The sequence below is a fragment of the Ostrea edulis genome, chromosome 3, assembly GCF_947568905.1.
Source record: "Ostrea edulis chromosome 3, xbOstEdul1.1, whole genome shotgun sequence".
In the NCBI taxonomy this organism is placed as follows: Eukaryota; Metazoa; Mollusca; class Bivalvia; order Ostreida; family Ostreidae; genus Ostrea; species Ostrea edulis.
In genome coordinates, this window is record NC_079166.1 from 42,974,218 (window position 1) to 42,992,868 (window position 18,651).

The following is an 18,651-nucleotide window of genomic DNA, read 5'->3' on the forward strand; positions in this document are numbered from 1 at the left end:
TGTTATGTGAATTTTGTTAGCGTTTTTATCATATAACATTCTGTCAGATGTCGTAATCACCAGTCCTTAATTAATATATAATATTTCGATGCTTTCTATCAGCGAACAAGTCTCTAAAAGGACGTTAAATAATATAAATCGATCATCAATCGACGCTTTCTTTGACGGAAATTAATCTAGTTTAAGCCATGTGTACTTCTAAAGTCATATTCAACACACATATAAGTTTCGAATCACCCCTCTATTTGTAGATCGATGAACAAATCTGCATACAAAATCGAACGTTTATACATTGCCTTTTGATTTCTTAATGATTCATTAATGCCATATAGGTGTATATCCTTTTTACCTTCCTATGTTGAGTTGCTATTTATTTCAATTATTTATCTACCACGCTAAAGGTTTTATATGATGTCATGAATGATCGAATTTTTCCACATTTTCAAGATTGACAAAGAAAAAAGATCTCCGTTATAGACAACAAGTTTTATCATTTAAAGTCAAACTTTTTGAAACTGAAATATCTACTTTAATTCTATGAAATTCCATTGCCCTTTAAGTTAAGAGTGCTAAACTTTTCCTTCAACCTCAAAATTCCAATATGTCTTGACCATTTATAGTCCCGTATTGGAGATATATACAGCTTTCCAATATTCGAAGCGCCCCATGAATACCAAGGGAATTTTTATTTACAGTCGAAAACCATTTTGGGGGTAATATGCTTTTTCAGATAAGTACATTTTTACATATTCCCACTATCATGCAAAAAGTGCATAATGTATCTGACAAGGTACAATTTAAAAAGGTGAAGATAAAAAAAACAGTGATAAGTCTTATAATACTCCCACTATCATGCAAAAAGTGCATAATGTATCTGACAAGGTACAATTTAAAAAGGTGAAGATAAAAAAAACAGTGATAAATCTTATAATCCTATAAAAAAAACCATTCACAGTATGGGATCAGATGTCTGAGAGGAGCAATCATCTCCGCCGTGAGCTCTATACGAGTATCTTCATCAGGTAACTGAAGTCATCAGTATGTTAAGAACAGTTTAACACCTGATACACATACAGGTGATAATGGAATATTGTTATATAAACATTTACGATGAAAAAGCTGAAATCATCTTGTTTCTCATAAAGTTGAGTTCTTAATTTACCGTTAACGATTATGCCCAATGACATTATCAAATATGAAGCAAATGTGGAAGATCCGTGTTGTCTTTTATTTCGAGTTGGCTGGAATATATCGAATCAACATATGGACGTAAATAAGTATTGTTAATAGACAAAACGTCGTCGATTTATCTAAATGTAGAGTCGAAGGCCACAGCAAGATATTACTTTTTCTCATGTAGGATTTTTTTTTTTACAATATCTGCCACATAAAAATACAACTCCGGCCTGCTGATAAAGGAGCACTATTTCTACCCACTGGAATTTCAACAGACTGTTGTAAGACGTGCTCTCCAAAGACTACATTGATATTGTGAATGAGGAACCTCGGCATCTCTTTGATATTACAACCTGTCACTGGGTCAAATCCTGTTTGACATATTTCATACCAATTGTTAGGCAGTTCTTGGCACACTGATTCTGACTACGGATTACTCCGTTTACTTAATTAAGATATAGTGCTCACGGCGGGCATGACTGGTCAGGAGGAGATGCTTACTTCTAGGCAGCTGACTCCACCTTTGGTATATTCAGGTGTCCGTGTTTGCACAACTCTCGATTTTGTATTCCTTATAGGAGTTATGAGATTGATCAATGTTCGTAATATTCACCTTTTCATCCTAATACTAAACTGTACTACTTTGAGACCTTGATAGAATTTTAGATATACGATTACAGCTGAAACACCCAGATTAAGAACAACCAGGTATGGTAATTAAATCTTTCAGATATGAGGCAGCAAAACTCTGGGACGCATTGCGGAATGATGTTAGAAATTTCTCATCATACTGTTAACTTTCAAATTATATCCTAAATTGGTGTGGGGAAGAATATTCTAAATGTAGCTCATGCAGACTCCAGCCACTCGTGTCTAAACTTTAATTTTTGATGTAAACTATTATTGTTAGCTGTTTTGTGTTTACTTTCCCCGACTGTATTAGTGTTGTGTCTCTTACTCCGAGTCTTCTGTATGTATCTGTATGTTATATACTCACTGTTTATCTATTCATGTTTTATGTTTCCCAATTATATTAGTGTTGTGCTTTTGACCTTTGTCTTACCCCCTGTTTCTTCGGTATGTATATGTGTGTTTTTTCCATGAATTTCCTGTATATGTATACATAATGTGTGATGACCAATATACATGTATTTTACTTTTTGCTTTTATTTCATAATGTCTATGTTTGATGACAGTGCATGCTTTGTGCTATGTGTTTTATGCTATATAATAGGTTAAAGAGCGTATTGGCGTTTTTACCTGTTCATTGTAAATAGTTCTGACTTTAATAAAAATGTATTTACTTACTTAATTAGTTATAGTAACACGTTTGATGATGAATATTTAACTGTAATATATTATTACTATGGGAAGATGTGCTTTAACGTTCCATTTATTCATGTACGAGTCTTTAACGTTCTAAATGAGTTTTGTAATACTTAATATAGTAAATTTTTCATCATTTTGTTCTATGAGTAGCTGTATGAAATATTTTGATTCATTATAAGTAAGTAGTAAAAACGTACGCAACGTATACTAAAGTTCAACTAAATGTAGAAAATTTGTTTTATTGCGGTCATTAGGTAGAATGCAATTGACTTGTTTCATACTAATTTTAGGCCGTTCGTTACATATTGAATTTGACTACGGATTGCTTCGTTTGCGTCATCAAAATATACGGTTTATGGCGGATGCTTACTTCTCGTAGGCACTTCTTCCCACCTCTGGTGTCAATTATGTATTTCCATAGAACTTATGAGATTGATTACTGTTTGTCATCTTTACTTTGCCATGATACTTTAGGGTATCAATATACGAATGCCTTTAATGCTAAGGTAAAATATAGTTTACTACAGTAAAATTCGCTATGTAATCCCGTTTTAGATCCTCAATTCGTCCTTCCTAACAGCCACTTAAAGTCAGTTTCACCCACGATATCAACAAAATATAGTCGAATGTCGTGGACATTATGTAACAGACCAGCCTACTTATGCTGCTACTTAATATAATACTGTCAATGAATCAGAAAATATACCCAGTTACAATCTAAAGCATAAATGATGACATTGTTAATGTTCTGTTCTTAAGGGTCTAATATTTCTTCTATACTTGAATTTGTTTACACGGTAACATTGGCCTTAACACGTCAAATAAACTACACTGTATATTATGTAACATGGCATACTGCTCAGTCATAAACAACTTTTGTAATCTCCACTGATATGACCCGGCTTCAAATGGGGCGAAATGACAGACAGACGGGAAAAGTCTGTACAACACTATGTTTGCAGGGGAATGAATATTGCATGAGTTTTAATGCTCTTGACTTTGTGTGAAACATTACAGACAAAGTAATAAACACGTGGAAAGATAATTTTCTATTCTCTTTCATTTTCCCTTCTCTGAACTATTATCCACACAGTGTGTTTATTACTGCACTTACAACTCACCTAACAATGTTATGCAATTTGAAGATGTCTAATGTCAGTTGATTTAACATGTTTTCGGCAAAATTAATTCCACCTTTCTTTACTTTTGACAGAAACATCCAACATATGATACAGGAAGGAGCAGCAATGATAATAATAACAGAAGAAGATATTCATGATATGGTAATTATGACAACTCTCTTGTTACACTAAATAAATGGTGTGAAGAGTTATGATATATGCATAAAGGTACAATATATAAAGTATCTTAATAATGAACTCTCTTATTTGTCGCTGATCCTGAATCATGGCAACTTTCGGTTATACACTGGTAAGTCATACATTTGTATGCATGTATTTGTATTTAAGATTATATTTTTTTCTAACCTAATTGAAATAAGATGCTTAGTTTTTATTGATTTTACTGTTTGTACACTCACCAATACAGGTCTATCAACATCAAAAGTAATTACTTAGTATGGTACATGTAGGTATGCATAGATCTAGATCAATTAAATCTGCTAAGAGTAAAATTTATATTTTTCATATTACGAAAGTTTAAAAATGTTCCTCCTACGTATCTCTCCCATTTATAATTTGTGTTGTATACCATAAATAATACGTTGGAATATATACATTAACTTCTCGTCGTGCACCCAAGTTTTTCGTCTGTAGTACATGTCAATTTCCTTTAAAACAATGTAATACCTTTTTCATCTTTTACACAAATCGTTAATGAGTGTATAGGAGAGCATTGAATAGTGTGTCTACGCTTTACCTTATTAACACATACAGAGTCCATATTCCATCAACATCCACATCACAAACTTTGTAACTGATGTTCTTTTTGTCTGTGTGAAAGGTTACCATACATTTGAATTTACACAAAATAGTATTAAGAAAAAACCCTGAATGGGATTCGATAGTAAACATTGCCTATTTTAGCCAACTCCTTAAATGCTTCTATACATATTTTGTAGGTTGCGGTTTTTGTACTGACAATTACATCTATATTAACCACGGAGGCCTGCGACAAAGCGTGTCAACGGGAAAGAGTGAGTTGTACCAATAAATGTCGTATAGAGTATCTCCGTAATCGAAGAGAATTCTTGGAATGTTCACTCGAATGTAAAGAGGATTACCAAGAGTGCTGTGAGTGTTTCGTCGAATGTGATCAGGAGAAAACTGAGTGTCTTATGGATTGCCGCGATGTGACTAATCCCTGGGAGCGTCGGGAGTGTACTAAAGAATGTCGGGATGAATTGCAGGAATGTAAATTCGATTGTCCCTAACGGAGGAAAAGACAGAGTTTGACTTTTTACAGTTCAATGAATTATGACTTTTCTGTCTCCTTTGTTACATTATAGGGCTATCGTGTATTATTTATACATGTATGTATGTGGAACTTGAGGGTAGATTAAATGTATGAAAGTTTGAAATCTTAAGTTGATTTTACAAGGGCTTCAACAGTCTCGTTGAAAGTAAGCGTTTCATAAATTATGTGACAACGATCTAGTTTGCCAATACAACCTGTCATTGGGTCGAGTGTTGTCTGTGTGTTCATATCAATTCTTGGGTCGTTCTTTATACACCGAATTTTAGTGCAGATTACTCCGTTAATTAATCGAGATAGAGGGCTTACAGCGGATGTGACCGGTCGACAGAGGAAGCTTACTATTAGGCACCTGATCCCACCTCTGGTGTGTCCGTGTTTGCCCAACTCTTAATTTTGTATTCTTTGTAGTAGTTATGGGGTTGATCACTGTTCGTTATATTCACATTGTCATACTTCCGAGCTAGATCATTTTGTCCATGAATGTACGTTTAAATGGTTCAGATAAATTCACAAAACTCGCAGGGATGATATCTATACATAAATATTTTATTCTTATTCCTAGCAGGGCTCATTACAAAAATGAGATATAATAGTAAAAGGCTTTAGGACGACTAGAAGACTCAATAAATTGTGAATATTACAGCTGGTAAATTGCCAGACACACAGATCATTGATATTTGACGACGGGAAATGAAATTAATTCTAATGATTGTAAACATGGGTACGAGAATATACAATTTTTATTGTCTATGAAAACACTGCATGTACTGGATTTTTTCAGTTGATGTGATTGCAGAACGACTTCATGGGTTGACTGTAATCTTTATAGTGTGAGTTTTGGAGGTTTTGTAAAAACTTTCTACGATGGGAGAACCTTACATTGTGTATGTAATGATAACAACTGGCTCATTCAATTGCAATTGTTAGTGTTGCTTTCTTCTAGACTACATGTACATGTATATGTCGATATGTTTATGGCTTGGACAATGAGACGATTTTCTTTTACATTTGTACTGATTTTCACTACGGATTACTTCGTTGACCTTATCGAGATATAGGAATCACAGCGGGTGGGACCGGTCGACATGGGATGCGTATTCCTCTTAGGCACATGATCCCAACTCTGGTATATCCAGGAACTAGTGTTTGCCCAACCCTCTATTTTGTATTCCTAATAGGATTTATGAGACTGATCACTGTTTGTTATTTTCACCTTTTCATACAATAAACCCGAAATCGATGTTGTTCGATCAGTAGAAAATTCTTCATTGCATCAGCATATGAACCATCCCCATCATAAACTCTCTCAATATTTTCATTTACTACAAGAAACTACATTGATTGTATACCTGTTATACTCAGGTGTGGTAAAATTGTGACCAGTGGTCATTCTGTCATCCGAAATAGTTCCGCTGCTTTGTATACCATTTATAACATCGTCACTTTGCTTAGTCTATATATGTTTGGTAAGTAGTAGCAGTATTGAGTATAGAAATCCATGCTTTTCGTACATTGGATCCTGCAAACATTTACAGGAAACATTTAGAAGACGCACATACATTACATAGAGCTCTTCTTCGCAACCAAACAAGCTTAAGTAACAAGCTTAAGTAACAAGCTTAAGTAACAAGCTTAAGTAACAAGCTTAAGTAACAAGCTTAAGTAACAAGCTTAAGTAACAAGCTTAAGTAACAAGCTTAAGTAGTATATTTTGATTTGTTTCCTTGTGGTTTTCTTTCCTGTATTAGTAGCACAGTACCTGCAGTTTCCTGTGTATTTTAATTTCTACAATGGTTTGAGTTCTCTCTTTCGATTTTTCCTCCCAATGATACATTAATCGGTATATATATATATATATATATATATATATATATATATATATATATATGCTGTCTTAAACAGCAGTCTGGGTTATATCCACAAACCAGTAATATACTTCAATTTTATAAGATGTACACCGTGTGTAATTATGAAATGGTTTCAATACATTTCGGAAGGGTACGAGCATCTAATGATGGGTGACCTCAACATCGATTAACTGAAAACATTAAATCTCATACGGTCTATGGAGACATTTGTCTTAGAGCAAACTACAATGGAATCCGCCAGATTTACAAAAGACTCCATCACGTTTGTGGGTCACACCTACACCGTGCAAATCAATGTTCGCGATATATACTGTTCCTCTGGTATAGTGCCAATATGTCCCAGCGATCATCACCTCGTATATGTTGGCAAAATAAGCGTGGCACACAAAATGGTCATATACATATGAATTGCAGAGATTAGAAAAAACAAAAAGAAAATAATTTTTTTCAGGGATGAATGGGGTATTGAATGTAACAACGTTAAATCCTTTAATAATGTAAATCAAATGTGGTCAATATTTAATTGAAATCGTCGACAAACATATGCCAATAAAAGAACGTTGCTTTTGGGTGATTCAAACAAATCTATAAACGATGACTTTCTATTTGAAATTCGTCAAATAGATTCGATCTATCCCCAGGCTTTAAAATCCCGCCACGAGTGTGACTGGGTCCTATATCGATCAGCGAAAACCCTGATTGTAAAATAATCTGTGAGGCTATAAGGAATGCGTTTGACAATATGATAAATCAATACTGTTACAAACCAATGGACATGTTGACAAGTTTAAAATTGTTGGCCTCTATAGGCGCATCAGCATTAAACCTACACATTTTTGTGGAGGATGCCTCAAAGTCTTATAAAACACCAAATGACTTCATGGAGTTTTCTATCACGTCATTAACTTGCTGCACATTTTGACGATTCATTCCCGAAAATTGAACACCTAATTCAAAAATGCTTATTCACAATTCCAATTTTTTTAATATAATTTTTTTTAAAGCGAAGTCCAAAAGTTACAGTTCTGAAATGAGTATTGATGTTGAAGCCGGAATTTGGTGTTTTATCATGAACTTTTCTATACAGTGAGATGACGTTGTAAGTTAATGGGGGAAAAAACTAGAGTTATCTCGCTTTTCAAAACTGAAGATACATTCCATGTTAATAATTGTAGATTGTCTGGATGCCTATTAGATTTTAACAGAACATCCATCAGGTTTAGACCAAAAACAGTCATGTGAAAGTGCTTAACATAACACATGTATCATTGACAAGGAGCTTGAAATCATTGATATAGCTAAATTGCAGATGTCCTTTTGGCATTTGACGCAGTCAATCATGATGTATTAATGCATAAACTTTTATCTTTCGGTAGATGTAAAATATTTTAAATGGTTTCACTCTTATCTACACGAAAGATCACAATGTCTTCAATGGAAAGGAACAAAATGTTATCATCGGAGTCCCTCATTGATCTATAAATATTCGGTTGTGTCTGTAAATGACTATCCAAGAGATTTTATATACACTGCAATTAATACGTAGTTAGATGATATGTGCAACAGGCAAGATGTGTCTGGATAAATATTCCTCATTTTTGAAAGAAAGTTTTAAATGTTTTTATGTTAAAGGCTGCATTGCTCAAAATATACAATACAATAGTTTTCCCGTAATTCAGTTATTGTTGTACAATATGGCATGATGCCAATGTAAAACTTATACGGTACCAATTTTGATGCACCAGATGCACATTTCGACAAATAATGTCTCTTCAGTGATGCTCAACCGAAATGTTTGAAATCCGAAATAACTATGAAGTTTTAGAGCTAAATATAGCCAAAAACAGCGTGCCAAAAAAGTGGAGCTAAATTCGTCTAAGGATAAGAGCTATGCATGAGGGAGATAATCCTTAATTTTGAAATGAATTTCTAAATTTTATAACAGCAATTAAATATACATCCGTATTTTCAAGCTAGTAACGAAGTACTTAGCTACTGGGCTGTAGAGACCCTCGGGGACTAACAGTCCACCAGCAGAGGCCTCGACCCAGGGGTCATATCAGGAAAATCATCGATATACGATAAATTGCAAAAGAGAGCAGAAAAGATCCCTTTACACATTTTAAAAAGTGTCAGTGTCAATTTCCTTTATGCCATTAAATTTAAGATGAAGTCTCTCCCTGACTATCTTATCTATTGAAAAATCCTTTCTGTGTTTGATTTTCTTTACATTGACATTAAGATATCTGAATGGTTTTTTTTTTTAGATTTGTAAATGGGGTAAACACTTTTTTGACAACGATCATTTACTGTTATTTTCATATGCAAATAGTTATATAGTGAGTGACTCCCTCCCCCCTATTTTTAATAGTAACATTTAATGAGAAGAACTTTACATACACCAATAGGAATCATCCCTCTTATAAATAAAGCAACAAAAACATAGAAGGCGTAGCAGAAAACAACATACCGTATTCTAGATATTTTATATTACGCGAGTAATTATTATCGTAGACGTCAAATTGCAATAACATGAATTCGCAAGTGGTCTGTTCATTTTGTATGTATTTCAGCAATATAATAATAAAAGCGGGTAATTCTATTTTGCTAGTGATAATTCTCGCTAAATTACGCAATAATGATTCCTCGCGTATATTTAGGAATTGTCTTTATATCTAAGTACAATTTCTATGCCTCAATTTTTTTTACAGCTAATGTGCAATTCTTAATAACATTTTCTAATTACGAAAGGAGAATATAACGAACTGCGATCAATCTCACAACTCCTATAAAAAATACAAAATAAAGAGTTGGGCAAACACAGAACCCTTGAAATACCAGAAGTGGGATAAGGTGCCTAGGAGGAGTAAGCATCCCCCGTCGACCGGTCACACCCGCCGTAATCAAAATATTACTTTGATTTGATGTCATACCGAGAAATTAAAATAATAAAACATGACCAGATTAGGAAGTAGTGTATTAACAGTAGTGTGTTTTTATCATAATTTGTTATAATAAGAACTACCATGCAACATATACAGGTTTTAACTTATAGATCCACCCCATCAAAAATTGTGGTCATGTGGGCAATTTTATAAGAATTGTATTTAACTTTAATTGGTTCTTGTGATAGATACAATCCCATTCACGTATCATTTTGTAATTTTCGTAGGTGAGACAGCAATTATGTTTACACGAGAGAGGTACATATTCATGTATGTAAAGATCATAATTACTGGCTCATATTGTACCGACAACACAACTGGAACAAATCACGCCAGAAACTTTATACACAAGTAAGTTTAACATACCTATGGGCTTTTAAACCTATGAAATACCGTTAAAACACATTTCTCCCGCATGATGGATATAAGTGGCGAGACTACGAGTGTTGAACATGTAAACCTGTACATAGACTCGTGCGCAGTAGAAAACGCTTGGTAACACAGGCCTGTTCCTCCCCAGTCTTTATAGATACAGATAACCCTCCGTTTCAATAATGCAGATGAATAATCTTACTGAAAGCTTTGTAACGTATCCAACTTAAACGTAGTCAACATTTTCGCTTTGAAAGCATGTTTTTCTATGCTTCCGAACACTGGAAATAAGGGGTTTTTCATTGGTTGAATATCGCAATTAGGAATGGTAGAGAGACCAATCACATATAGAAGCCGAGGCACACCTTCCAGCGAAAATATCGACGTTTTGTCCCATGGGACGTGAAAGGGGTGCGACACACTGTGGGTTTCCGACGATGGCTATATAATATATATTATCATGAAATGATATTTATATATGTTTTATTTTTATCGGGACGAACAATATATTTTAAGTGTATATATCAGCATCTTACACCGATAAATATGCGGATGAACCGAAGCCAGAAGTTTGGTGTTTTGCTTGAGACGATCAGTAACAACCAACCCTGTTTTGATATGATCATCATTTACCAATTAACTAGAGCAATGCATGACGTAACCATTACATGGTATCCAAAATCCATACTCCTTGTAATCTGAAAATGCATATCATAACAGAGAATTAACATGAAGACAGCATTACAAGTAGGAAAGGTGGAGGGGTAGGTGGTTTGAAACTTTGAATAATCCCAGTAGTTACAAAATAATGGTTATTCTGTGGCGTCCTGAAAGAAAGCGAGAAAAGTAAAGCAATACTCACAATGAACAAAGAGATTTCCCCCGCAAAATGAATTCATTCGCGCAATCGTGTTCAGAACAATACCACGACTGAGTACGGCGCTGAAAATAACCGTCCGACAAGAGCAGTAACTCTTGCAACTTTACAGGCACATTCTTGGTAATTCTATACTCGTATAATGCATGAAATGAGTTACATGTAGCTGATGTAAGATGTTCTTTCTGATATATGGAATGATTTTTTTCTGATGTATCATATGAATTTTGATAAAATTTAAATCAGGTAAGAAATCTTAATTCATCATATTTTCAATTATTGTATTACATTATGTAATTCATATACTTTCGAGGGTTGATAACGAAAAAAAAAGAGTCAGAGGCTAACGACATTTCTGATACAGAGTAAAGGTTTGAACTTATATTAGGCATAGATGCTCTTACCAACTTACTATAATTACCAAATTAAGTGGATATTTAGTTGAAATGTTTTTTTAAACAATGCTATGAAATTAAAGAAATTCAAATAGACATTTAAGTTTCTCAAAACACTGATTATTGACTAATGATGAAGATATTTTTTTCTGGTGCCGCCATCTTCATTATCGTTCATTATTTCCAATATTAAACGATTATCTAGGAATCTTTCTCTTCCCATGATACTCTACTGAGGATATAGTAACGGTGCGGTTCGCGCGGTCATACCCACCGTGAGCCCTATATCTTGATCAGGTGAATGGAGTAATACGCTGTCAAAATCATTATATAAAAAACGACTATGGCGTGTAAAACGTTGCACTATTATATTAATCTTATTATTCATATTTAAAAACTTGTAATTTATATTCTAAAGCATATCATTCATATTCGGAAAGTTGTTATTCATATTCGATAATTTTATCATTCATATTCAAAAACATGTCATTCTTATTCAATAAATTGTTATTCATATTCTAAACTTTTCATTCATATTCAAAAACATGTGATTCATATTCGATAATCTTATCATTCATATTCAAAAACATGTGATTCATATTCGATAATCTTATCATTCATATTCAAAAACATGTGATTCATATTCGATAATCTTATCATTCATATTCAAAAACATGTGATTCATATTCGATAATCTTATCATTCATATTCAAAAACATGTGATTCATATTCGATAATCTTATCATTCATATTCGATAATCATGTCATTTATATTATGACCTCCTTGAAAAGGTAGAGCCAGGTCTGAGCATGTTTTGTTCTTTATCAGAAGCAAACATAATAGAAAGAATCTATGTGTCTAATATTCGTTAACACAATATAAATACAATTGCAGTTTTTAATGCATTATCCTAAGAATGGTATAAGAATGATCTCATGTGATTTATTTTGATCTTCATTTGAGGATTAGAAATATCCGTTGCTAAGTAACGGAATTGAAATGGTCTGTGTTAACCCATCGTGAAACATAACTGTTTATTCTAACCATATGGATGGTTTTGGAACAGTTTCTTGTAACTGATGAACATTTCGTAATCATGTTAGTTTCCAAGCATGTCATTGGTGAGGATTATACGTTCTTCGTAGAAACTAATTGGATACATGGGTAATAGTTTTCACTTTGTCATACTAAGTGTTACTGTGCAAAATCTGCAAGGTCTGACATATAAAAAAAAAATGCTCGAAAGTGTGTTAGCTAGAGGCGTTATTTGCTAAAATTAAAATGCGTGACATTAATTCTTATGACCTTCTTGAAAAAGTAGAACCATATCAGAGCATGCTTTGTTCCTTTTCACAAGCAAAAATAATATTTAGTTCTGAAGTTTCCAAACATTAAGGTAAGATTCGTGAGAAATATAAATATATAAATGTATGCAAATAATAATGAGTGAGTCTTACTTACGTTTCAGTTGAACAGCACCCTGTTTGTACCAGAGCCATTGACACAACCCTGAGAAAGTGTCTGAACACATAACGGGGGAATACAATAATCGAAATTTGAATGGAAAATTGATATTTATGACTTCCAGTGTTGACGAACAACACTTCTAGTAACGTGTTTACCCCCTCAGGCAAAAGGTCTCGTTATTGACTATTATTCCTGAAAGTTTCATGTATCTATCTTAAAGTATTCCACACCCAAAAGGACAGACAAAGAAAAACTAGAAAAGCAATGTGGACCTGCCCACCGTAAGTGAATTTCTGTACATATGCCAGGGGAAAGAGCAATCACAGTGTTGTTTCTTCTCTCTACTGATGAAATATTTGATATATAAGAAATCCTCTCAACAGGAGTTATATCACTTCCTGTGATGGCGTACAAGGCGATGAGGACAAATATCAGAGGTTTACAAATAATACAATAGTATATCATCCATACAAGTTTCATAATCCAATCTGAAATAATTTCTAAGAAACAGTGAGAAAATACACGAAATCTTAACTTGCCATCTCCCACGCATACGTTTGCGTACAAACTCACAGAAAACAATTCTACACTCCATTTCATGGTATATTATACACATTTAATAGCAAACCGTTGACATGATCTTGGTGCGATGTTGACGATGTAAACAGGATAGAGGGTACAATGTTGATATAATGTCGATTCTATATCGATGGAGTTGTCACTACCTGTTTCACATGTAACGACTTAGGTCCGTCCCGGCCGGGATTCGAACCCCGACCTTCCGCATACGAGGCGACCGCTCTACCTCTAGACCATTGCGGCGGTTTCAGTGGTGTACCGTTCGCTTCGTAACCGGGGGTCGTGAGTTCGAGCCCCGCTTGTGCTATGGCTGCGTCAAACCCAAGACATAAATAAACATCGGTAGTGATTGCTCCTTCACCAAACGTTCGGCATTTAGAAGTGACAGGTCTGTTGGATGTGACTTAAAAATCGGAGATCCCATGTCGCGGCGGGCGTTTTCACGTTAACAAAAAATCTCACTGCTACGGTTCTGAGCGCTAAGCATACGACTACATTTGTGGTACTTCTTCTACAACTGATGGTGTCTCAATATGAGTGAAAAATTCTCAACGGAACATATAACAGAAACACAACCAACATCCCGATGTCGACGGTATAAATACTGTAAACAGAAGGTACTGATAATCACTGAGGTGTGATATATACATCGATGTCAACGATATCGAAAATACATCGTACATTGAACAAAGCTCCCATTATTTGAGAGAATGGCCTCTAAAACTTACGAAAGCCCAGAAGGCTCATTCGAGATTCGAAATTCAAAATACGAGATTCGAATTTCGAAGTTCAAAATCCAAATTAACCAATCAAAATGTAGGTCACAATAGATTAAAGGTTAGAGGGTACATGCATATAAACTTAAAATATGACAGAAAGCTTATTCTCCTAATATGTTTACCAAACATCGAAACATTTCTTTTAAAATTATAAAAGTTATGATGTATGCTTAGCACGCAGACAGGCTCGTAGAAAGCGGGAAGGGAGGGGCAGAAAACTTGTTCCAGCTCCCACATATTTAACTCTGTATTGTGTGGTAACCAGGTCAAATAATGACGAATACACCTCATAATATACACTGTACTTTAAATTGAAATCGTATTTGAAGCCTATAAACCGATGATACCCCTCCAACAATGGATTCTAGTTTGATTTTTTTCAGTTAAATACTAATCAATAGGTTAAGTATTAGTATACTCCATCCGCTAGAGTTTCAGAGGCGACACTTTTATTATGTTTTCATGTAGGCCTATCTTTTTTCTTTTAATTTCATTACGTTTTATTTTCATCTTAATCCATTTTATCTTACTTATCTATTTTCATTATGAGTATGAGATCTGCAAGGAACGCAGCCCTGGACGTTAACCGAGGCTGTGGGTGTATGGGTCAATAAAAATCTATATATAAACAATTGAGGAAATTCGAACCATGAACAAATATTTCTCTCCGATCTATGTTGTATCTTTCTACATTTTATTTAGGTTCCAGGAAGCTTAACTACATCTGTCATTACAACAGAATACTAATCTATACACGTTTTAAAGATTATCTTCTCCCACTGATTGGTGAATATTATACCACAGGAACCGGTAATTCTGTGTGTAATATAATGATAATAGGGGTCTATACTATATCACCCCCTAATTTCTATTAGGGGGTGATATGGTGTAGAACCCTACTATTATTATTATAGACAAAATTACCGGTTCCTGTGATTATGCATACATGAACGTAGAACATGTACATTATAAATCAATGGGATACCGGTAAGCTATTATTTTTTAAAACGTGGATAAATTAGTGTTCTGTGGTAACGGCGCACGTAGAAAAGCTTCCTGAAACATAAAAAAATATATATAAAAGAGACAACATAGATCGGAGAGAAATATTTATTCATGGTTCGAATATCCTCCAGGCGCCTATAAAAGATGAACGGGTGGGGAAGAGTATTTGCACAGGCACCTGGAGTATCGATACTCAACACCCACCCATCCCCTTTTCTGATTTTTTCCCCTCGATAATTCCTCAAAAATGTGTGAATCCCTTGTCAATCCCCATCCCTATTTCGATTTATATAATCGTTTCAGGCCTTTTGCACTCTTTAGAGATTGACCCGTATAATAGTATGCAAGGTGAAGATAACGAACAGTGATCAATCTCATAACTCCCACAAGCAATACGAAATAGATAGTTGGGCAAACACGGACCCCTGGACACACCAGAGGTGGGATCAGGTGCCTAGGAGGAGTAAGCATCCCCTGTTGACCAGTCACACCCGCCGTGAGCCCTATATCCTGATCAGGTAAACGGAGTTATCCGCAGTCAAAATCAGTGTGTTAAGAACGGCTTAACAATCGGTATGAAACACGTCAAACAGCATTTGACCCAATGCGAGGTTGTATTGTCAAACTAGATCGTTATAACGACCATAGAATCTGCGAAATGTAGACTTCAATCGAGACTGTTGAAATCCCTGTACCATCAACTTGTTTGTCATTAGCTTACCTCGATTTAAAAACTGACTATACCCAGAACAAGCTCTTGCATATCGAATCAGTTGAGATATATAAACACCATATGCAGGTGATAATGGAATATTGCTACACAAATATGGGAAGTTGACGATGGAGAAGTTGAAATCATCCCGTTTGTCATACAGTTGAGTTGTCAGTTTGCCGTTAATGTCTACTTTCAATAAAATATCTAAGTATGAAGCAGAAGTGTACGACTCTGTGGTGTCCTTTATTTCGAGTATACATTTTATTATACCAGTAGAAGGCCAATCTCTAAAGCTTACAAAAAGTGTGAAACGATTATATAAATCGAAATTGGGATGGGATAGAGAACGAATCCACACATCTCGGGAGAAATTATCGCTGCAAAAAAAAATCAGAATGAAGGGGGGTGTTGGTGTTGGTAGTAATGTCGATACTTCAGGTGCCTGTGAATATTTGGTCAAACACTAAAATGGGTGGTTTGTTCCCAGTTACTTTTCACATCCCCTCCCACTTTTTGAAATTGCTGGCCGGCTATTGGTGTGGTTAAACACACGATAATCAATATACCGGTAATTACATTATAATTTTTAGTCCACAGGTGCTTCAGTTCAGCCCCCCTCCCCTCCCCCGCCCCGAATAATCTACATGAGTTGAATAAGTATGTTCAACAGATAACTCAACTCGTGTACATGTAGCTTATAAAATAAACCCTTTTTATAAATACCGGATATTAAGGGTATTCATTAAAAAGGCTTATTTTGAGTTATTTTGGACTTTAGGGGTATGCAAGACATTGTGACATGCATTAGAGAGATTTTCAACAAAAATAAACTCATATAGGCTATTCGGGGGGGGGGTGTCCTGAACCTGTGTCATTGTTAACTCAAACATGTAGTTATTTTCATTGAAAATATGATCATTCAGGCAGAAAAAATGGTATGCGGGTAAACCTATATATTAATCTAAAATCAGAATCCATTGCCACGGGGTGCCATCAGTTAATATTCTTCATATAACCTTCAATTCCATTTTTAGATAATTCAATATGTACTATTTGAGGTGCATTCGTCATTATTCGACATGGTTCCACCCCTACCCCCACCCACCCCTTCCCGCTTTCTATGAACCTGACTTTCTACAGGCCTGTTTGCATATGATGACATGATTTATAATGTCAAAATATTTCTATCAATCCAAGGTAACATTGTCATTATCATTGTACTTAATTGTTACTCTGTAATATTTTCCCCACCCATTGCATCTTTTATAAGCGTCTGTGCGTAAACAATGGAGGAAATTCGAACCATGAATAAATATTTCTCTCCGATCTATGTTGTCTCTTTTTATATTTTTTTTTTATGTTTTAGTTAAGTTTATTTATAGGAAGCTTGATTTATAGTTTTAAAAGAAATTTTTCGTTGTTTGGTAAACATATTTAGAAGAATAAGCTTTCTGTCATATTTTAAGTTTGCATATATCCTTTAACTTTTAATCTATTGTGACCTACATTTTAATTGGTTAATTTGGATTTTGAATTTTGAAATTCGAATGTCGTATTTTGAATTTCGAATCTCGAATGAGCCTTCTGGGCTTTCGTAAAAACTTGATGTCGTCTAATAGATGTATACATCTTGTCATTATCTACTTTTGTTTTATAAATTCTAGCAAAATATATCGTGATTTCGAAATGTTTGGGGAATAACCACCTCAGATTTCCTAAAAAGGGGTTGCAAGAATAATTCTTAAGCTTCCATGTTATTTAAAATAACATTCTAAGCAATTGTTCTGTGATGCTTAACAAAATATTTCTCGTTGAAAAGATAGAAAGCATCAAAATTTCGCACATCAATCCCCTATAAATCCCTTTTACATAACCAGTGATCGTTTTGATGATATCAGTAACTGGAAAACATCAAACCAAACAACTTTAACATTCGTTATACATTTTGAGATATTTAGGAAACACGTTTGAGTCCTTCTGAACCCTTATTTCAGGAGCTGGCCCCTAAAACTCAATTTTGTCAAATAGGTCTTCTTATCATCTATAGCTTTTGTTCTATACATGTTAACAAATTATTTTTGAATGAAAAGATATCGACAAAAACGTGACAAAATCCGCATGAACTATTTGTGACACTTTCTTTTAGCCCTACTGTGCTCCGGTACCTTTTGCATTTGAAAAATTGCAATACGTTTTGGCACACATTCTATCAAGACTTCCCAACGATAACTGAAAATTTCAAAATATCTTCAACAGATTCTGAAAACTCGGAAAACTTCAATATCTCAAGAAATATATGACGTAATCAAAATAACAAAAACTATCGAGTTCAAGTGAATATCTATCATCTTTGAAATGTTAAAAAAAAAATCAGTTGACGCATTACCTAAAAATAGCGTGTACAAAAATCCCAAGAAACAAGAAAACACACACAAACACACAAACAGATAAGAGCGGTTTGGCTTCCGTTGGGAAACGGAAGACTTTAATATACAATGGCTACTTTATTGCAGAATCAATTATATGGGGTAGTAACGAATATGGAAAGTATCTACTTTTCCTTCATGCCGAAAAATAAAAATTCTCATAACTTGATTTCACTCGGCGCAATGCTGAAAGATATGGGGTTCATTGCGGGTATGACCGGTCAACAGGAGATGCTTACTCCTCCCAAGCACCTGATCCCACCTCTGGTATGTCCTGGGGT

The 18,651-nt window shown here is 34.6% G+C and overlaps 1 protein-coding gene across 1 annotated transcript; it reads left to right on the forward strand.

Moving 5' to 3' along the window:
• The first annotated feature begins 3,781 nt into the window (after positions 1-3,781).
• On the forward strand, positions 3,782-5,039 carry LOC125674925 (uncharacterized). The gene is made up of 2 exons (XM_048912295.2): positions 3,782-3,936; positions 4,586-5,039. Exons 1-2 carry the CDS (start codon positions 3,913-3,915, stop codon positions 4,895-4,897), a joined length of 336 nt encoding a protein of 111 aa, XP_048768252.1. The 5' UTR covers positions 3,782-3,912; the 3' UTR covers positions 4,898-5,039.
• Positions 5,040-18,651: the final 13,612 nt, after the last annotated feature.